Source organism: Cyprinus carpio, chromosome A8 (assembly GCF_018340385.1).
Source record: "Cyprinus carpio isolate SPL01 chromosome A8, ASM1834038v1, whole genome shotgun sequence".
In the NCBI taxonomy this organism is placed as follows: Eukaryota; Metazoa; Chordata; class Actinopteri; order Cypriniformes; family Cyprinidae; genus Cyprinus; species Cyprinus carpio.
In genome coordinates this window covers 7844243-7867290 of record NC_056579.1, presented here as the reverse complement: position 1 = coordinate 7867290, position 23048 = coordinate 7844243, and the positions used below count along the sequence as shown (strand labels likewise).

Sequence of the window (23048 nt, the reverse complement as noted above, 5' to 3'; positions counted from 1 at the left end):
TGAGACTTCATCACACTGAACAACCCCTGCTCGTTCTCTGCTGATTTCTTCCATTCGTTCTCAGCTGCTAGCTTGAGAGGAGACTTGCTGTGGTTACCTGGTTACCGCCAGGCCTTGTTTGCAGGGTCACTTCATTAATTCCTTTCCTGGTGAAATGGTGGCATGCGTTGGTGTGTGTTTATGTTTGTGTCGGCTCAACAAAGAGCGGTTCGTTCTCACGCTCCACCTGCCGCTGCCCTGTTAACGGATCCACCCACGTACACTCAAACATTAGCGCACAGTGATGGCCAACTGCAGGCCTTGATTTTACCGCTGTCATATTAGCACACCTAGTAAATCTAGACGTGAAATTAGCTACTCTTGGTAAACATTATGTCACTTCCCATTAGGGCTGAAGAGCTGAGACTGCTTAAGAGAGGATGAGAACCAGGATGACAAGAATTGCTCCTGAAGTGTAATGTCATGCTGTGAGTGTGTGGGGCTTCCTTGCTATCAGATCTCTTATCAAACAGCAAATGAGCAAAATCTGTGTCAGTGCCTATGATTTTAAGTTATTTATTATCTATACATCATCTATCTATCTAACAACCGTTCTGTTGTTCTATCCATCAATCTTTGAAAACAAGGCTTTGTGAAGCCAACATTCAAAGTTTGTCTTGACAACTTTTTTTGTATTTATTTATTTATTTGCTTAAAAATAGCAGTTCATTATGAATAGTATGAATTTCTTTTAATTTCAATTCATTTTATTTTCTTACGTACAAATTCCAATCGCCAATTCCAATAATTAGTGCTATTGTGATTTGTGTGCGTGTTAAGGTCTGTGTGGGTAGCTGGGTCCACTGATTTGTAAATCTACTTTGTGAGGTTGTGTTGTTTCATGGATTGAACACTGTACAATCAGCTCTTCACATTAATTGGCCCATTTAAAGTGTGCTTGAAAGTTAAATCTGTTTTTTACTGTTTTAAAAACGGAAGAAATCAGAAAACTGTTTTAACTTAACGTCATTATTATCCCTTTTATGTATTTTTGCTGTATATAAATATTGAATGCTACCAGTTTCAGCACTCAACTTTTTGATTCCAATCTGACAATCTATATCTATTTGACAAAAGCCTAATGATTATATATGGTCAGCTTTGCCAGTGAACCCTTTATGACTTCTTTCTGATGTGTCTTTATCACACAGATGGATCCAGTAATCAGCTCAAAGCAATCAAATATTCACAGTTTATCGTCTGCACACAATGAGGACAAATGAAGTGTCCGCGCAGCGCGAGTCTGACATTATCCAGGACGAAAGGGAAAAGCGCAGTCTAGTCTTTCATATTAATGCAGCCCAGAGATCATATTTGGAGGTTTGGGAGGCGATGCTGATCGATAGCGTACGCCCCAGAGAAACAGGGCCAATGTATAAGAAATATCTCTGAAGCTCTCGTTTGTTCTTTAAAAGGAAGATCAATGTCCCCCCTGTCGCCACTCGGAGAATGCGCAGCGGGACACTGTGCTGGCGATGATACCCCTGTAAATATTTGATGAAGGGATCGAGGAGTGGTTATACAGTTGTGTCTGCTCGGGCTGTCAGTGTTGAAGTCTGTCTCAGGGCAGTGCCATGCAGAGCTCTGTTCCGGGGCTACTGTTCATTTCATGCGCTATCACTTTTTTTATTGCTCGACGGATGACTTCACGGCTAATCAATTATTCATGAGGCACTAATTAAAGGACAAAATAAAGTAATGTAATTAAGGGCGGTTCAATTAAACAAGAAGAGATCATTGCCTTGTAAGTTGCTGGTCAATAGAAGACGCCGCCGCCAACTTTTTCCAAACCTGAAACAAGCCGTCTTTTTCCCCAAACATGCAGGAGCCTTTATTTTAAAATGTTCTCTAAACGATCCCTGCTGTCCCCCTCTGTGCTTCACAGATTCTGGCAAAAACGGCAGGTTTGGAGCTTGCCGTCTGGTTCTATACTTAGCCAGTCAGCGTCGATGCTCGCGTACTCACGCGCACCTGGACAAGCGTCTGTCCATCTCCCCGATTGGCACAGGTGCACTGTTTTGATTGGCTGCGTGGTAATGGCTAATGTGTTCCCGGCTAATGCTGCTGTCACAGCTCCTCATGTCCATCCCTCCCAACCTTCATCACCATCCTCATCCTCTCCCGGGCACCGACCCAAAACATGCCCACCACCATCATCTCGCCCGACACCCACCCTCTTTCCTATTCTAGTCACAGAGCTCCTACCTCCCTCTCCGACACTCGGCTTCATCATCCACATCATTATGGAGATTATCCCATGTCTTTTATTTAATGGTGGCTAATGTATCACCAATAAAGATGAAATGAGGGGAGCTGTGAAGCTCTAATTGGAGGGACATGATGTCTGACTCTGAGCCCGCTGATAATGTCGACACTGCCAAACAGTTTATGAGGCGCCATCACCAGTCTAAGTGTGTGTTTAGAGGTGGAGGGGGAGCAGACACTTAGTTCAAGTGCTCATTGTTTGATACAGTAACTGTGTGTGAGAGCACGCCGGGTGAAGCCATGGTGTTATTTGATCTGTTTTCATGAATTTTGTGTGAGAGGTTTTGCTCATGTGCTAAAATTCAAAATGCCCATCAGCTCTTGGCCTGGTCTTAAGGACATATTTAGCTTTAGTTGCCTTCTAGTTATGTATTATTTTTTTACTGAAATGCAAAGGAACAGGAAATGGGGATGGTGAGAACAGGAGCAGGAAATGCTGTGAGCCATTACAAATAATTATTATCAGTCATTTTGACAAATTTTCCCAAATTTTCACAAATCATTGTGATTCTTTTTTTTTTCTTTTTCTTTTTTTATCAAACCCATGACCTTTAGAATTTTTGTTCAATGCAGACATGCAGCCTTGAGATATGGTCACCTGATTTAACAAATAATATCCAATGAATTATTCCTCTGGACTATACTGTACTTACATGTTTCTCTTTCTAGTTTTTCCTCTGAATTCTCACATATCCTAGTCTGTTTTCTTCACTTACAGTCTATGTTAGCACCATTTTCTGTTTTGTTTTTTCCTCAAGCAGGAAAATGCTGACTTTTACTGTCTTTAAAAACTTTTGAAAATGTTAGTTTCACTTTTTGGTGCTTAACTCTATCTTTTCAAATGTAAGTTATTTCAAATGAACCTCATAACATAAGTGTTCATGTAAAAGGGATAGTTCTCCCAAAAATTCAAGTTCTGTCATCACTTCCTTACTCTCATGTCCTTCCAAACCTGTCTTCTGTAAAATACAAATAAGATATTCTGAAAAAAAGTATTTATTTCTACAATAAAAGTCAGCAGTGTTGAGTTCATTGAGCTTCATTGTATAAACAAACTGTTTAAACATTCTTCAGAATTCTTTTGTATTTTGCAGAAAAAAGAAAGTCATCCCAGAGTAAATTTTTTAATTTTTGGGTGAACTATCCCTGGAAAGTTGCTCACAACAGCTTAGAATCCAGTTGCAAAATTCACATTTGATACATTCTGTCCTGAACTGGAGGTACTTGAATGCATCAGCCAGGGGATCTGAGTAGTCTTATTGGAGCATACTCTGAGGACAGGACAAGCCAACCATTGAGGGGCAGATTAGATTAAGAATAATCCTTTCGCTATGTGCTGTGCCCAGTCTCTGCAAAGTCCACTCACAGTCCATCAGTTACACTGCTCTGCCCAGCAACATGTCACTGGCCCCAGTCCAGCCCACAGGTCTTCAGCTCAGTCCATCCACTGAGACTGAGATGTTCCTTTTACTGTCCATATAGCTCATGACACAGTCACTGTCATTTTTCATGTATGGTGTTTAGCCGAATACATGGGCAGAAATTATGTTCTGTCTGTTGGCCTCACGAATCCTCATCTTCGGTAACGTAAGCACACGTCTTATCCCTGGAGCAAACCTCATCTCTGCACTTTCAGCTCAGGACTTGATGGCAGATCTGACTCAAACAGTGATATAAAATGAAAGGAAATAAATGGAGAGAGAAAAAAGAAGAAAGGGCAAAGCATCCAAAGTTCTGCATCACTTACTTTTCAATTACGGCAGGCGAAGCAGAACGAATTGTTAGTGCCATTTATTGACTGTGCCTTTCTTGTTATTAAAGTACAAGTGAAGAAATCCGTCCTTTTGTATAACAACCTGCCTGTTTTACAATAACAAAATGTTTCTTCTCCGTCAGATAGCCTTTGTCATTTGGAGAGAAACAAGGAACAGAGAATGGCAGGGATAGCAAAACAGCATGCTGGCAGAAACACTGATACAGTCGGGTGTGATCCTGAAGAATACCTCTTCCCTCACAGCATTCATATGAGACCATTGGTGCAGAACAAAAGTAATGGGTGAATGAATCGATTATGGTAATGACTGGCTGCCTGAAAGATTTTTCTTATGCCGTATAAGAGGGATATGAGAGATATTGAAAATGCATTAACGGAGATGCAGTACTGGATACCTAGAGATGGAAAACCACAGTGTGCTGGCAGGCAGACATGGGCCTTTTTCATCCTTGACTTGTGATCCTTACACTTATGTTGATGTTCCACATAATAGACCACATGCAAAACACTGTGAAGAATCCCCAGTGCAACTCAAAAGGATGCAACAATGGGTGCATTCATCCCACGGTATTTCCATGTTGGGTGCATTCATCCCAGATCTGTTTTGAAATATGCTTTTAATTCACATGTGGCAATTCAATATCTATTATAATATACAACAATAAATAAATAAATAAAAATAAAATAATTAATAAATAATAAATGTTATTATTTTATTATTATTATTATATTTAAAGTGTATGGCATGGTTTAGAATATCACTAAATATGGTCAGTATTATACTTCTGTGACTAAAAAGCTCAAAAGCAGTAACACAACATCTGAAATGACACACAATTCTGGATTATACTGACAAATATTATATATATATATATATATATATATATATATATATACACACACATATACACACACACATATATATATATATACATATATATATATATATATATACATATACATATATATATATATATATATATATATATATATATATATATATATATATATATATATATATATATATATACATATATTCAATTCAAGGGAAGAGGTATTCTTCAGGATCACACATATATATATATGCAAACCTGTTTAGAAGTCTCTTTAAGGCCAGGTATACATTCGTCCACGATTTTCGTCCAATTATGAGCCGAATTCTGACTCATGTGAATTTCAGCTTTGTCGTGCATATTTCGACGTGCAGTGTTCAGGGGGTAATGAGAGGCTGTTAGCCTCTCCCAAGCAGCAGTTGGTTGGATGGATAAATTTCTGACATGTCACGCACCTCATGAGGGTGTCGCACAGCTAAAGCGGAACCAAACTCTGAACCCTAAACTCTTTTTCCCTTGTGAATACAGAAACTAAACCATGGCAACATGGCGTGTGGTATGGATGGAAGCCATGGAGGCTACAGTTTCTGGTTCAGGGTGTCCACATGTTTATTTTGCACATATAATGTGAGCAGTCAAGTTTCATCTTGTGTAGAGTGAGCACATAAATCCTGAGCTTTGGCTTGACATCGCATGTAATTAACTCGTACAGTGAGAGTTGATATTTAACAAAAATGTTGCTGAAATTACCCGGCCTAAGCAATTTGCCCCAATGCAAAGCATTCTGGGTAACTGGAAGCACTACACTTTTATAAATTTACAATTATATCACAGATATTAAATCCAATAAATTTGTCTGTAAAGTAACTTTTCTAAATTCGAAAAGTTACTTGCTATTGGAAACCTGTTTGATACCAGTCATTACTTTTTAGCGATTTAACAGGCTTTTACAACAACACCACCTGAACTTTCATTTACACATTTGTATTATAATAACCAGGGACGAATCTATTGGGGTGGCACAGGGTGGCAACTGCCATCCTAAAAAAAAGCATTGCCACCCCATGTGCCACCCTAGATTTATCCCAGGATAAAATATAAATATAAGCAGTGTTTTTTGTACCAAATTTTAGCAGCTGCGCTTTAATTTGATGACAAAAAAAAATGTACCACGAAAAAAAGGCAAGAAAACAAAGCTGCTCGCGCTGTATTCAACTTCTCTACTCTTACGAATGCCTTCTCTTTGGCGAGTCAGAAACACTAGGACAACCAGTGTAGCCGGGGAGCCCAATTCACAAACAAATGGAGTGTTGTTCCATTATTATATACAGTATTATTTTCCACAATGCTTCTCATGCTTCACCTCGTGTCCGTGTGAATACGTCTCCGAGCACGCTCGACTTCATCATGGATAGCCTATATTTGACATCCGACAAAATAAAATGATCCCAATCTAATCTAATCTTAACTAGACTGACATTTTTGAAAGAACTTCATGTTGGCTAATTGACAAGGTCTTTTCTTAGGTGGTTGCTATTGCTTGCATGTTCTGTTTGACCTTTCATTATGCCTACAAACATTCGTACTTCTGATAAAAACTCAATGCTCTAAACCTGTGATTTACATATCATCCAAGTAGCCTAATAAACTTTTTACGTATAGAGACATTATAATGTGTTCAGTGTTTAATAGACAGTGTCTTGGTGCCCTGGATATTGATATTTTGTTGTTAAGGGTCCAAGAACCGAAGGTAAATTTACTTTCTAATGCATTTATGTTGCAAATTCTAAACTAACAGCCATTTCAACTGAAAGATAAAGATATGTTAATATTGTCCACTAGAGGGAGCCAGAATCCTACTAGAGGGGCACAGAATAAGGAACCTTTTAATCCCAGTAATCTTTTTCTATCAGTTGCCATCTCTTTGATTGCAAATAAATGCATGTATTTACATCATTTGTATAAGTATGGTGTACTGACATTATAGTTCTATATAATAAATGTACAGTGAAATGTATATCATTAAAAACCCTTGTGGGGTCTTTGGTCACTTTTGACCGGAGAATTTTACATTTTGAATTTTTTAAAATCGTAGGTTCACCAGAATGGTACGGAACTTGGTGACTTTTATGGCACTTGGTATGTGAACACAAAAATTGTTACTCACAGTCTTCTGTCAAAAATGACAGACCAAATGGGAAAAAATTGAAAATACAGAAAAAAAAAAAAAAATTGTTACTCACAGTCTTCTGTCAAAAATGACAGACCATAGGAAATGGGAAAAAATTGAAAATACAGAAAATTTTTGTGTGTACAATCTACAAATCCCCCACAATGCAGAAAAAAATGGCACAGCAATGAACGGGCAAAACTCTAAAACATTGAAACAGTGCAAACACTAAAATCAACACACCAACTCACACATGTGCGGACACACAGTTGTACACACACACACCTATGAACTGGTGTGACTGTCACACTGCAGCTATGTAAAATAATTCAACTACAATGCAGTAAAAAAGTGGACAGCAAGGAAGGGGTTACACTCTAAAACATCAAGAGTGTAAAACAGATACATCCACTCACACACAAAAATACTTAAACACACTCACAGACACACACATACAGAATTATACATACTCAAATGAATTGGTATGGCTATAACCATATAGCCAAAATGAGTCAGAAGACTGAAATAAGAGGTTAAAATCAGATCAGACCCAGAAGTATTAAGCTCTGATAAAGCATTCCTGTTCATTTTTGTTACATTTGTATAAAATTTTTATGATTTCTGTGTTCAGGTTTTAATGTAGTAATATAATCCAAAAACCTACACTTCAAATCAACATTTAAAACAACAAAAAATATAAACCTTGACAAAACGTGGTCTTTTAGAATGCCTTAATATACATTTAAATCCACAACCTAATAAAAGTAAACAATTAATGTATAAAAACAACTAGGGAATTCACAAGCCTCTCTATAGAGTCCTATACAGGAATCTAGTGGTTACGCTATGAAATTACAGGTTTCTCTCTCTTTTTTTTTGTATTTTTTTTTTTATTATTATTATTATATATATTTTTTTTTTTTGCTCTCACCAGGAGGTGCTATTCTGCCTTCAAAAATTGGAAAGGCCTGGTCTCTGTTTTAATCTGAAATACTGCATTAATTGAAAAATTATTTTTAAAAAAATGTGAAAAAATGATCGTATTATTGCATAAATATTAATTAGTACCATAAAATTATCTCAAAATACAAACAAAAAATATTATTGAACAAAAATATATTCGATTGAGTTTACTGAAGAAGAAAAAAGTTACATTTCAGGTGTCCGGTCACTTTTGACCGCGAAGGCCATGAGTGTGACTCCCAAATGAAGAAGGCACAAGGGTTAAACATTTATTTATTTTTTAATAGAACCCAATAAAAACATATTTTCAAGTTGCCAGAAATGATTAAATATAGAAAAAAAAAACAGTTTTATTTGTATTTTTCAAGTTAACATATATTATAAAATTTCTATAAGAAACTTTTGTGTCTTATATTTCTATAAGATACTATTGTGGTCGAATAATAAAACAAACACTTAAAAGTATTATTATACATAATTATACATTTAAAAAATGAAAGAGCCTTGAGATAAATGGTTAATATACAATTTTGAACTGCAAATGATATCTTCACATTCATTTGAATTTGACGTCCTATGACATGCAATTTGTCTAAATATAAAATGTTGAATATAAGTCCACACTTACACCACATATATTATGATCATATAGCTAATGAAAGTAAACGTTTAGAGAGCTATTTCTGACTTCTCCTGTAAACAGTAAGAGGGAGTGATTTATTTTGCAAGTCAGTTGCCTTTTTTCTCACCTGTGTGTTGCTGTAACCTGTTTAATCAAACCGTCAGTGAAGATTCAAGATGGACTTTCCTGTAATACCACATCATGAGTTTTATTTCAGTTAGATCACTAATCATGCACACCATTGGTGACTGGACGCTGACTATAGATTAAGTACAGATGATTGAATGATTGTGTGCTTTGCTGTTGCCAACCCTCATAATCCTCATGCCACCCCCTTGCCACCCTAAAAATAAATTTCTAGATGCACCCCTGATGATAACTATGAAACTGCCTCTGGATTTTAAATACATCATATCACAAAAAACAAAAATATTAATAATATTATTATAATACCATCTTTTTATACAAAATAATAACACCAAAATTAAAAATATCTATATTTATAAAAATATATATAAAATAAATATTAATTATTTATTTTATTTTTATTTATTTTTTTGTAATTAATCAAACGACATTTTAAACGCCAAAATAAACTTCTCGTCGCATCTGTTTTGATTAGTTCAGTCTGTGGCGACCAGGCTCTGCATTTCCTCAACTGCACCAGCCAGACAGAAGCAGTCGATCACAGAGACTTCCCCACTATCTCCCCCCTCTTTGTGTTTATATGTGTTTTTTAATATCTTTTTTGAGGGAAACTGTCAAGCCTATCCCAAAGAGCAGGGACCAAAGAGCAAAAATAATGTACGCTTTCGTGCGTTTCTTGGAGGACGACATGTGCTACGCGTTACCTGTGTCAGACGTGAAAGATTTCCAGCCCGTGCACAAAAGAGATTTTGATGATCAGAAGGTGTATGTGGTGTTGAGAGGCGCAGGCCAGCCTGCCAAAGCACACATCCTCGCCCTGGCAGGTGAGTTCTGCTCTTCTCTTCTTATTAACTATAATAATAACCTTCATAAATAACAGTAACACGCATGCTACAGTATATAAAAGCTTAACGGATCATCAGAAATGTCATGCATCTTTGATATAAATCATATTTGCATGTGCATGAAACATTTAAGTGAAGCATTATATCATATTTATGGCGTAATATGAAAAGTTATCCAAAATATTATTTTTAAATGATATGACCTGCATGAACATACTTTAACACGCATGTGTTAAGAGAAGATTAAATATATAATTTGAGTGTTTTGATGTGAAATTGATATAGACGGAGAATGTCATAGATTTGATGTCTTCTTGATTGCCCTGATGTTTTTAGCTCATCGTGATTGAGGGGTTTGTGTAATAGAGAGATGTGATAATGTCTGTGCTTGACAAGCACAGCAGTCTGAATATAAACTAAAGGAACTGCCTGTCGAAAACCTCTGGATAAGTTCGTGAAAGTAGAAACGAAAGAAAAGAGGGTTTTAATGCAGAGAGAGGCTCAGGATGCTAAGCGATTGTTAGCTTGCTGCTAACGCTTCCTTCATTTATCGGCGGTGCATAAAAGCTAAATCGCGGATAAAATCACTGTAACACTAACAGGCTTTCTAAACTGATAAAGATACGGAAAAGCCGCTATGATAACCAGAAATTTCAGAATTTTAACTGTTTGTTGTTTTTAGCTCAAGCAGCTAGGTTACTGTCATCACATCAGCTAGCCAGGTAAGGCTTATTGTGTTTCGTTTTTATTCTTAAGCCCTTCAATTTGCTTGAAACCTTACGTCAGCATATTGTACTGTTAAATTATAACCAGCATAACTTTGTCAGGGAGTTATGTGTGATTTAAATCAGTGCTGGTGGCACATCTGTTATCACGTGACACTTCCTGCTTCAGCTCAAGGTATGAAAACCTCCAGCCACTTTCACTCCTGCCACTCTTCAACCAGCACTATTTAGATATATCTACATGTGTGGCTAAACTTGGCCTTACAACCCTGATCTTGTTAGGGACAGAGGTCTGGAGTCCTGTACAGCTTTTAAATCAGTTTGCTTGAACTTAAGCTGTCTGCAATCTGTTGTGGCCGACCTTGAGTCTCATCTCTCATACCTGGCCAATGTAAAACTTTTAATACCTAGTTAACATTCAAGATCTTAAAATGATGATTGAGGGCATTTTACACTTGATATGATAAGGGGTTAGGTAGGCACATTTATATGGTCTGTCTTCTCCAAGTGGCCTTGGTTACTTGACACTGCATCACACGTTGACAGCTGTGATGACCCCGCCTGTCAAAATCATATTGATACTGTACCATCAACGTCACTTTGCAAAGTTAAACGCTCCATTAATAGTTTATTGCAACAATAGCTAGTCATCTGTGTCATTACAAGGTTACTGGGAAACTTCTCCACCAAACTCATAAAATGTTCTTTTGCTGATGTGTCCTTGTTTTAACCGTATCATTTCAGAGCAAAGAGATGAAATATTATATGCGTCTCTGACTTGTTTCCCCTCCTCTTTTTTAGAAAGCATTGAGGAATTTGAGCACAGTATTATGCAAAAGAAGATGAAAATACCCAAGATGTCGAACAGGAATACAGTGGAGAATCATTTTGGTGAGGAGAGAATGCCCCTTAGACATAAAAAGGTTGGTATATAGGTTTTTAAGAAAGGTTTTAAGATTTGGAAGAGTAAGACATTTGCAAGCTTTTTGTTGCTTGTTTGGATTTGTAGATAGGAAACATGAGAACAGATCAGCTATGGCTCAACAGGGATTTTCTACTGATATTAAGAGTGTATTTTATATTCCGCAAGCAAAACAAGACAAAATACTATAACATGTTTTGAAACTTACTGAATTAGTCCTGATATTTCAGATGTTTCAGTTTAATCTGACAGTTTTAGCAAGATACCAAAAAGGCCATGTGTTTCGCTCATTGTTGGGTGTGTTGCGTTTTATTTTAGTAACATGTCTTCTTAATTGTGCAGTCCATTAAGTTTACAACCCAGCTTTGTGTGTTCCTTAATAACTTAGTGTGAACTATATATACACAGAATATGTATGTATGTGTGTATGTATATATATATATATATATATATATATATATATATATATATATATATATATATATATATATATATATCTATCAATCAATCAGTCATGGGCAAAAATATGGGCACCCTTGGTAAATATGATCAAAGGAGGCTGTGAAAATTAATCTGCATTGTTAATCCTTTTGATCTTTTACTTGAAAAATTCACAAAAATCTAACCTTTCAAGAATTTAAAATGGGGGGAAACATCATTCTGAAATAAATGTTTTCCTCTAATACACATTGACCACAATTAACACCACCCTTTTATTGAATTCTTTTTTTAAACCTCCATTTGCCAGTTTAACAGCTCTAAATTTTCTCCTATTATGCTGGATGAGGTTAGAGAACACCTGACAAGAGATCAGAGACCATTCCTTCATCCAGAATCACTCCAGACCCTTTAGATTCCCAGCTCCATGTTGGTGCTTCTCCTCTTCAGTTCACCACACTCATTTTTTGTAGGGTTCAGGTCAGAGGACTGGAATGGCTATAGCAGAAGCTTGGTTTTGTGCCCAGTGACCCATTTTTGTGTTGTATTTGAGGTTTGTGTTTGGGTTATTGTACGGTTGGAAGATCCAAACATGGTCCATTATAAGATTTTTAACAGAGTCAGTCACTTTTTTGACTTTTTATCTGTTGGTATTTGATAGAATCAAAGATGCCATGTATCTAAACAAGATGTCCAGGACCTCCAGCAGAAATATAGGCCCACAACATCAAAAATACAGCTGTATATTTCATTGTACACATGGGGTACTTTTATCCCTGTTTTCACCAAAACCCTTGATTGAGTGTTTGCTGCTAAAAAGCTCATTTTTTAGTTTCATCTAACCATAGAAGCCAGTCCCATTTGAAGTTCAGTCGTGTCTGATAAGTGAATATGCTGGAGTTTTGTTTTTGGATAAGCTAGGAGAATTTTTCTTGAAACCCTCCTAAACAACAAGTGGTGATGTAGGTGCTGTTTGACAATTTTTCTTTAATGTTTTCTGACCCAGAGATTCAACTATTTTCTGCAATTCTCCAGCTGTGGTCCTTGGAGAGTCTTTAGGCACTCAAACTGACCTCCTCACCACACATTAGGACGATATAGACACACGTCCTCTTCCAGGCAGTTTCGTAACATTTTCTGTTGATTGGAAATTCTTAATTATTGCCCTGATGGTGGAAATGGGAGTTTTCACTGCTCTAGCTCATTTCTTAAAGCCACTTCACTAATTTGTGAAACTCAGTTATCTTTTGCTGCACATCAGAAATATATTCTTTGGTTTTTCTCATTGTGATGGATGATTAAGGGCATTTGGGCTTTGTTTTCCCTCCTATTTATATTTCTGTGAAACAGGAAGCCTTGGATGTGTAATGTCATGTTCATAATCACCCTGGAGTGCTCAAAATTGTGAATATGAATGGGAATATACTTCAGAGGTATTTTATTCATAAGAATTTGTAGGGGTGCCAATAATTGTGTCTAACGTGTATTTGAGAAAAACATTTATTTCATAATGATGTTTCCCCCCATTTTAAATTCTTATTATCCAATGAAAGGTTAGATTTTTGTGAATTTTTCAAATAAAATATCAAAAGGATTAACAATGCAGATTAATTTTCACAGCCTCCTTTGTTCATATTTACCAAGGCCAAGGGTGCCCATATTTTTTCCCATGACTGTGTGTGTGTGTGTGTGTGTTTGTTTATTTATATATATATATATATATATATATATATATATATATATATATATATATATATATATATATATATATCAGAGAAATGAATTTTCATGAGCCAGTTTAGCTTTCTTACAGTGACATTAAATAGTAAAGATTTAGCAATGTTTTGTCCTGTAAGTGATTTTTTTTTTCAGTGATAGTTTTATTAGTTTTAAAATTAAATTAGGCTAGTTTTAATTTTACACAATAAAATCAGTATGTATTTTTGTGTGTATTGATACTATTTGATTATTATAGAGTAGTCTAGCTTTTCAAGTTCTCTTTTATTCCAACAGTTTTATTCCAACCATGCTATAAAAGGGAAGTCACACTAGACGTTGTGTTCCTCTATTCATACCCATGTGAATGTAAGCATATGAGTAGGATTTTGTGTATTAAAGTTCAAGTTTTGTGAACTCTGCCCTACAAATTTGGTTAGTTGAAACATTTGATCGAAGCATTAAAATTTGACCTCATCACTTAATGTTACAATTTTAAACCATCATAGTTTACAGTGGGGAAAGTGGAGTAGATTTTTTTTGTTATTTATAATCTATAGTAATACATTTAAAAAGATATATATACAAACACACACAAAAAAATAAATAAACTGATCTACAAGCTTTGTGAGAAACTGTTTGGAGAGTCAGGTGTCCATGCATCCATGTGACGTCACAGTGCTGTGGTGTTCATTTTCAATAAAAATAATAATGATTACTCATGAAATTAGTTCTTTAAAATCTAGTGTGACTACCCTTAGTGTATTTTGTGAACTGAAAGATTCTCATTAGGTGTGGGAGTAAAAACTTAACTTTGGAGAAAGGTAGATAGCTAAAAAATAAATAGTATATTATCATTATTTCCTTGTATGCAATTTACACTGGTCAAGATGCTCAATGTTGTGATGCAGGTCCAGTCACAGGAACAGCAGCGGGCAAGTTCCAACTCCTCGAAAAGCCTGGCTGCAGTGGTGGCACGGCTGGAGAGGAACGCTGTCAACTCGTGCACTGAGGGAGAGGAGCTGGACAGACTCACAACAGAGGAAGAGGAAGAGCAGGATGAGGCCGTGGTGCCTCGTGTCCTATACGAGGAGCTGGTGCACAGCTACAGGCAGCAGGAAGAGGAAATGAGACGCCTGCAGCAGGAACTGGAGCGCACACGCAGGCAGCTGCTCCAGCAGGCCAAGAAGCTCAAGGAGTATGGCAGTCTGCTAACTGAAGTCAAGGAGCTGCGTGATTTCAATCGACGCCTCCAGGACGTCCTGCTCATGAGGCTTGGCAGCGGTGAGATTTGCATGAATCATACATATCGACACACTTGAAAAACTAACTGTTCACACCAATGCTGATGCAACGAAACACTATGCAAATGTAAAATATATGCACCTAAATCTTTAAACAGATCTGTTCAAATCTGATTCAGAATTTTGATTGTTCTCTGAATCATATAAGTTCAGTGTTTTGATTAAAACCTAAACCCTTAAAATTCATCTGTATTGTAAATTCATACTTAACAGGCCCTGACATTGATTTTCTGATTAGTATCAGACTTGTTTTTAACTGCTTCAAACATGGCTCATCCAATTAGAATTTAACATCAGGACTATCCATTTAATGCTTGCTTTACAATGCAGTTTTGCTGGTTAGCATTTTTTAAGGCTTCATAGAGCTGTTTTTACACTTGGTACAAAAGCAGCAATCGCTGGTCAGCTTTAAGTGGGCAATAATAGTGAGTGACGTATTTAGTGTCCAACTCAATGAAGACAAGGACTTAATACATCTTCAGACAGCAATTTAAATGCGCACTTGTGTAATTTTTAGGGCTGTCAGTCAATTAAAATGTTCATCATTTGATTAATTTGATAATTATTTAGCATAGCAAGTACTTACTTAATATTCAGCATATCAAGTAATTAATTATGTCATGTAATTATGGTATTAATTAATCAAATGAATCGCTTGCATCAATACTGGCTGAGGATCCCCTCCAAATGAAGATAATTCATAGTCATAATTCATAGAATAGACTTTAAAAAATGACTTTAGTCAATACATTGTATTATATTGTCATTTCATATTCCAAAATATAAGTCTATCCTCCTGCAGTCCCCAGCAATCCATTTTGTAATCTACAAGACTATTTTTTTTGGCCATTTTATTTATAGTTTTTTTTTTTTATTTTTTTTTTTAGCATCTCTATAATGTACTAAATTAGCATGTTAAATTGGCAGCCCTAATAATTTAATGATTTTGATGTTATCGTTACATTTTCCACATAGTTCTGAGTTGCAGGGACTGATAAACCACTCAGATGAAGACTACAGTACATGCTGCTTAAAGAGGACATAGTGTTCAGAGCGTTCAGGCCAGTGTCCCGGCCAGCTGCCTGTGTGTGTGTGGAGTGAGCTGGTGGAGCAGGCTGAAGATTAGACCGGCCAGGGTTCTTTAGGGTCAGACGTGCAGTGCACTGACCATTATTAAAACTCAACAGATACATTAGAGCTTAGTGCGACCAGCCACCAAGCCAGCTTACTGAGCTAAAATGACCTGGTTGTCTTGAGGCACGGGAGAGCCATGTTTTAGGCAGTGCTCCAAAGGGAGCAGACCAGGACTTACTGCGACCACACTGAACTGATTTCAGAACTGTCATTAGAGAGAGGGGAACGTCTGCCTTCGACACTTTCTCAGGATTACAATCATCTTTCTTCTGTTAAATTGTGCTTCACTGAACGGTGAGCAGTGTTTTGCTTTGCTTCATACAGAGCCAATGCACGACAATGGCACACAGACAATCAAAGCAGAGGTGGTGGAGCCGATAAGTGAACCACAGGAGGTGTGTCAAGAGGAAGCCAACACTAGCTCCACCCACTCCCCATCCCCGAGAACCGTCTACACCTTCAATGATGGAAAAGTATGTAAACCTGTGTGTGTTTTTACTGTCTTTTCAATTTTCAGTTTTTCTGATTCTTAAACATCCCAGAAAGTCATGACGCCCAATCTCACTTTATTCTAGCCGTTTTAGCAGAAAAGCAGCCCATCAGTCACCACATATTTAAAATATATATACACTGCCATTTAAAAGTGTGCCGTTAGTATGTTTTTAGTTGTTTTTGAAAGAAATTAATACTTCAATTCACCAATCTTACAAAAGATGTCTCTTTCAAATGTATGCTGTTCTTTTAAACGTTCTATTCATTAAAGAGTCAGTTAAAAAAGTGATCACGTTTTTACCATATTAACCAGCACAGCTATTTTCAACATCTTACTGACCCCAAACTTTCGAACAGTATTATATGTATATTTAAACTTACACCTCATTGTATTTATTTATTAAATAACAACGTGTCAATTGTCATGAGACCTCTCAAAGTTATGAACATCATTGATATTTACTCGATAGATACAGGCATTATTCACGGCTATCATGAAAGAAAAGGGACTTGACTTTGGTCATTAGTTCAAAACAGACAGTATTCCAGCCACTCTTTTAAGCTGTTGTATAAACAAGACAATTTAGTGGTTCAGATGTTCCTCATGTTAGCACAATTCAATGTTTCTTTTAGTGTTTTGCAGTGGTTTGGTTTGTCTAATTGACTAGCGAAACCCCCCCCCCCCATCAGTCTCAAAGGGCCTTTTAACCAGAATGTTTGCTGTGATTTTGAGCCCTGTTAGCAGACTTCGGGTCCACGTTTTGCGTTCCTCCGCCTGCCTTGCATGACAGGGGGGAATTTGTGTTACATGCTGAAAGGGTTCTCAGTTCAAGCGTGAAGAACAAAAGCAAATTAGGCTCTTACACATATGCACACATATCCGGAATTAATTATTTGTACCACAGGAATTGCCCTGAGTGACAGGTAGCCGTAGAAAAGCAAATCTCCTCTAAGTTAAGAGCAGTGAAAAGCTTGTCTGCTGGACCAGGGCCTAAAGCACATTAGTTGCATTGGGGAAAAGCCGCTGGATCTGAGCCTGAAGACTGCTCAGGGTGACAAAGCAGAAGGCACAATACCTCAGCTGTTACTCACCGGCTGCCCATCAATCCACCTGATGGCTTGTTGGGCTGTGTCCTCCACAGTGTCAACACTCTCGTCTGGCATCTGTCAAAACACATTACTGCATTTAATGAACCCAGACACCTCACCACTGAATATACGGGTGATGCATCTCTAATATGTGGTTATCGGTACCTATAGGTCTCAGAAGGTATGCGACAGGGTTTTAGTGTTGTTGCATACCACAAAACACCAAAAAAACCTTAACTGGATAGGGTTCCTGCAGTCATGGATAATTTGTCAAAAGTAATTTCTAAAATGAATATATATTTTCTAGTTATGCTTTGCTCTAAAATATTTCATCAGGTAATTATTGCTCTTGAGTGGAGTAAAACTTGGCTTGCAAGCATCTATAAAAGGTCATGGATATATAACCTTTATTTAAACAGGAAAAGTCCCATTGAGACACAGTCTCTTTTACAAGGGAGTCCTGTATAACACGTTCAATCATAAGTTGCAAGGCAATAAATTACAATATAAAATACAAAGCAGATTTACACAAAATTTACAGAATATTTGCATGTGAAGATGCAATGAGTTTAAAATATGTAAACAAACGAAATAGGGGCTAGAAGTCAATATCCACCCACCATTAATTAAAACAGTCGCACATGTCCGTCCGCATATCAGATATTCTTTTTTTAAAAGCAGCTAAGGAAATTAGCGCACCAATCTTAAGTCTAGACTGGAGTTCATTCCAGCACAAAGGACCATAGTAAGACAGAACCCTCTTTCCTGCTTCTGTCCTCATTCTTGGTACCTTAAAAAGTAGTACATCACTAGATCTTAATTGATATGTACTTTGGGTACGAAGAAATTTTAAGCAAATATAAGACGGCAAGATACCTAAAATCACTTTATAAATAAAAATTAGCCAATGTCACATCCTTCGCGATTTCAGTGACGACCAATTTACCATATTGTATAAGATGCAATGATGTGTCTGATAGCCAGCATTTGTAATGAACCTGAGAGCCGCATGATAAAGAGGGTCTAGTATTGACAGTGTAGATGGACAAGCAAATTGATAGATGATATCCCCATAATCTATCTGAGACAGGAATAGTCCTGCAACCAGTCTTTTTCTTATAGTCCTAAAAAAGCAAGATTTTAATCTATATAAGAATGCCAGAGTAAATTTAAGTTTCATAGCGAGAACTTCAATGTGTTTTTTAAAGGTAAAACCTTTATCAAGCCAGATACCCAAATACTTGTAAGTATCAACAAGTTCAATAGCTTCTTCTTGGAGTGTCTTAAAAGCAAGAACTGGGACTTTAGTACCTACGGGGGCAAATAGCATTGCTTTCGTCTTTTTTGCATTTAAAAGTAACTTCAAATCAAACAAGGCGGATTGTAATGAGGCGAAATCTGACTGCAAATTCGCACAGGCAGTCTCAGGTGTAGAGGCACACGAATACATAATTGTGTCATCGGCATACAAATGATACTGTGAGTAATTAAATTCACTACAAACATTATTTATATAGATGATAAAAAGCAAAGGACCTAAAACTGATCCTTGTGGGACACCCTTTTTTAGGACGACAGGGTCAGATGTTACATTCCCATGTCTTACAATTTGCATCCGTTCAGAGAGATAGCTGTGAAACCAATTTACAGCTCTATGACCAACACCAGTATTCAACAGTGTTTTGATTAACATGAAGTGGTCCACTGTGTCAAATGCCTTTGTAAGGTCAATGTACACAGCCAGACAGAATAACTTTTTATCAATTGCCGCTTTTATATCATCAATAACTTTTAAGCAGGCAGAAAACCAGATTGCATGTTAAGAATATTTTGTGAAACCAGAAAAGTTTTTAATTGATCAGACACTAAAATCTCCAAAACCTTAGCTAAAACAGAAAGATTTGAGATACGTCTATAATTATTTGCATCACATGGATCCCCAGATTTTAGTAATGGTGTGACGTATTATTTATTTAGTATTACCTTGATAAAGGCGTTGTGATATAACAAATATTTATATACATTTAAAAAATAATGTTTCTTGTATATTGTGTCTTCTTTGATAAATGTCTCTATTTTCATATTACATGGCTGGATACCTTCCAGACAGCCCTCATATATATTTTAATATATATATATATATATATATATATATATATATATATATATATATATATATATATATATATATATATATATATATATAGTACAGACCAAAAGTTTGGAAACATTACTATTTTTAATGTTTTTGAAAGAAGTTTCTTCTGCTCATCAAGCCTGCATTTATTTGATCAAAAATACAGAAAAAAACAGTAATATTGTGAAATATTATTACAACTTAAAAGAATACTTTTCTATTTGAATATACTTTAAAAAAATTATTTATTCCTGTGATGCAAAGCTGAATTTTCAGCATCATTACTCCAGCCTTCAGTGTCACATGTAGCATCCAGTCTATCACATGATCATTTAGAAATCATTCTAATATTCTGATTTATTATGAGTGTTGTAAACAGTTCTGCTGTCTAATATATTTGATGAATAAAAGGTTAAAAAGAACTGCATTTATTCAAAATAAAAATAAAAAATCTAATAATATGTATTCTAATAATATATTTTCTTTACTATCACTTTTTATCAATTTAACACATCCTTGCTGAATAAAAGTATTGATTTTATTTAAAAAAAAAAGAAAGAAAAAATAATTACTGGCCCCAAATTACTGACCAGTAGTGTATATTGTTATTACAAAATGTTTATATTTTAAAAACATAGCTTCTTTTTTTTTTTTTTTTTTTTTTTACTTTTTATTCATCAAAGTATCCTAAAAAAGTATCACATGTTCTGAAAAAATATTAAGTAGCAGAACTGTTTCCAACTTTGATTATGAATCATCATATTAGAATGATTTCTAAAGGATCATGTGATAATGATCCTAAATATTCAGCTTTGCATCACAGAAATAAATGATAATTTAAAGTATAATAAATTTAAAAACAATTATTTTAAATTGTAATAATATATCACAATATTACATCAGCAAGGATCAGCAAGGTTTATGTAAACTTGTGAGCACAAGTGTATAACATCCAACACAAACTGCTGAGCAAGCTTGAATCTGAATTAACACATAGAATGTTGCATTTCATCCTCCATAAAACGGAGCTGTTTTATTCATTGTGAAGGGAAAGCTACCATGTCTCAGACACAAAGCAAAATCTTGTCTGTGATAGTGTGTATATTAGGCATATTTGAAGAAGAGTCTGTCTCCTGCAGGTGCACTTGGGTGGAGGGATTTGGGTGGAGGAAGAGAAGTGGCACCAGCTACAGCGGACACAGGGAGATTCGAAATTCACTAAAAACCTAGCGGTGATGATCTGGGGCACGGAAACCCTGAAGAACCGCAGTGTGACTGGCGTCGCTACGAAGAAGAAGAAAGATGCCCTGCCCAAACCACCACTCTCACCGAGCAAGCTCAAAATTGTTAGAGGTAAACACACTAACTTTAAAAGATTTGTTATTAAAATTAAATGAAAGATTAGGTCGGAGTTATATTTCTGGTTTTGCTAATAGACGTGTTATAATTTGGAGAATTGTTATTGATGAACAAATTTTAGCTTCCAAAACCGGTAACGATTTCAATATCACAGCAGCAACTAATGTGGTTTAAAAATAAGTTAAACTTAAACATTTTTAAAATGCAAACAAAAAACAAGATGGACAAGAAATTTAATAATATAAAATTTAATAATAACTAATTTCTAGTCTAATATTTCATTCCAGAGTGTCTGTATGATCGTGTGTCTCAAGAAACAGCTGACAGCGCGGAGATCACCCAGCGATTATCCAAAGTGAACAAATACATCTGCGAAAAGATCATGGATATCAACAAATCTATCAAGAACGAGGAACGACGAGAGTCCAAGCTTCTCATCCAGCAGACGGTGAAGATGGAGAACTTCCCCTACGATGGTCTGTAGGGGGCGATGAAGTTGTCACCATAGCTCATTCTACTCCTCAAGGACTTCTGGTGAACAAGGTGCCCGTAATCACCGGCGCTGCCAATTGAGATTTCCACTGATGCCCTCCCAAGACCTCTCTGTCTTTTACTCTCGTAGACCCTGTTTTACAGCCTGTCTGACAGTTTTACCTCTCTCCACACTGCCTTAGCATGCTGGTGTGCATTCTGTGAGTAAATGGGGTGGGGTTTTGTAAGCTTTAATGGGGGGATCTCAGGGTGGGTCAGATATTATGCCTGATAGACAGGAGCGATCCTTTAAATCGTGTGCGAGAAAAATGTGTTTGGCACATCAGCTTGTGTTCTGTGTCAGAACATGTCCTAATGTACTAAAGAGGTTTCCCTTTCTGAAAAAGTCTTCTTGTTTCAGGAGGATGTTTGCGAGGTGTCATAAATGCTGAATTAGTGTTGGAGTCTTAATTGGGGGGAGGATGGGTAAGGTCACTTCACAGGGACCATCTGCTAAAGGTACTTAACATAAAGAGTTGCACTTTTAAACAGGGTCACACCCTGCGTGGTCTTAATGAACGATTGATTTAATTAATCGATCTAGGCCTAATTGCTCCCGTTAATTGCTTTCCTGAGATGACTACTGATGGTCTGTTCTTGTTCTTGATGGTTGTTAGGGGTGGAAAGGTCACATGTAGTCAGTGGTGCTAAACAGTTGTCCTGGAAGATGAATTGGTAGCGTTTCTTTGGAGGTAAGCCACAAAAAGGTGATCAAATTGCTCTTAAAAGTTAAATTTAGACTTTTTACGATCATCAGTAGACTTCTTATGTTTGCTTTAGGCTGTGCCTTAAAGTCCTGTTGAGAAATTCCTGTGGTTTAGAAGTTGTAATTACGATGACGTGTTTTCAAGTCACTTACGCTACTGTTCAAAAGTTTGGATTCAGTAATTTTTTTTCCTTTGTTTTTAAAAGAAAATACAGTAAAAACTGTAAATTTGTGAAATATTATTACAATTTAAAATGACTTCTGCCTATTTTACTACATTTTAAAATGTCATTTATTCTTGTGATGGCAGAGCTGAATTTTCAGCAGCCATTACTCCAGTCTTCAGTGTCACATGATCCCTAAGAAATCATTATAATATGGTCATTTGGTTGCTCAAGAAACAATTTCTACTGTTAACAATATTGAAAACAATTGTGAAACTTAATATTTTTGTGTGAACTGTGATAAAAAAATTTTCAGGGTTCATTGAGGAATAAAAAGTTCAAAATATCTGCATTTATTTAAAATATAAATATTTTTGTTGAATTAAAGTATTTATTTAAAAAAAAAAAAAAATCTTACTGACCTTTTGAATAGCAGTGTATATTTTAACAACTTGAATACGTTGGGTAAAATTTGGGGCCTGAAGAAAATGCCACCAGTAATTCAGATACGCTGTCTGATTCAACTCTGAAGAAAGTATTTTAATGCCATATTTTGAAATATACATAAATTCCTATTATTGGAGATGTCTTGTTGTTTACAAAAGCACCAGAGTTTACAACAATGCAGTAAAAATGACGTAAAGTATCAAATAAGATTCTTGTAAACAACAAG

General features: G+C 36.2%; 1 protein-coding gene across 3 annotated transcripts in view; it reads left to right on the top strand.

Annotated features, from left to right (window-relative positions):
• The window catches only part of LOC109095330 (BEN domain-containing protein 5-like), a 254294-nt gene extending 231807 nt beyond the window's left edge, over positions 1-22487 (top strand). Inside the window, exons 1-6 of one of the 3 annotated variants that reach the window (XM_042761913.1) lie at positions 9315-9637; positions 11185-11306; positions 14371-14743; positions 16222-16370; positions 20755-20968; positions 21262-22487. In XM_042761913.1, coding sequence (XP_042617847.1) covers positions 9394-9637; positions 11185-11306; positions 14371-14743; positions 16222-16370; positions 20755-20968; positions 21262-21458 — 1299 coding nt within the window. In that variant the 5' untranslated portion in view covers positions 9315-9393 and the 3' untranslated portion in view covers positions 21459-22487. Of the gene's footprint in view, positions 1-9314; positions 9638-9709; positions 10381-11184; positions 11307-14370; positions 14744-16221; positions 16371-20754; positions 20969-21261 lie in introns of those variants that run through there. The other 2 variants (XM_042761914.1, XM_042761912.1) reach the window with 2 other exon arrangements.
• Positions 22488-23048: the final 561 nt, after the last annotated feature.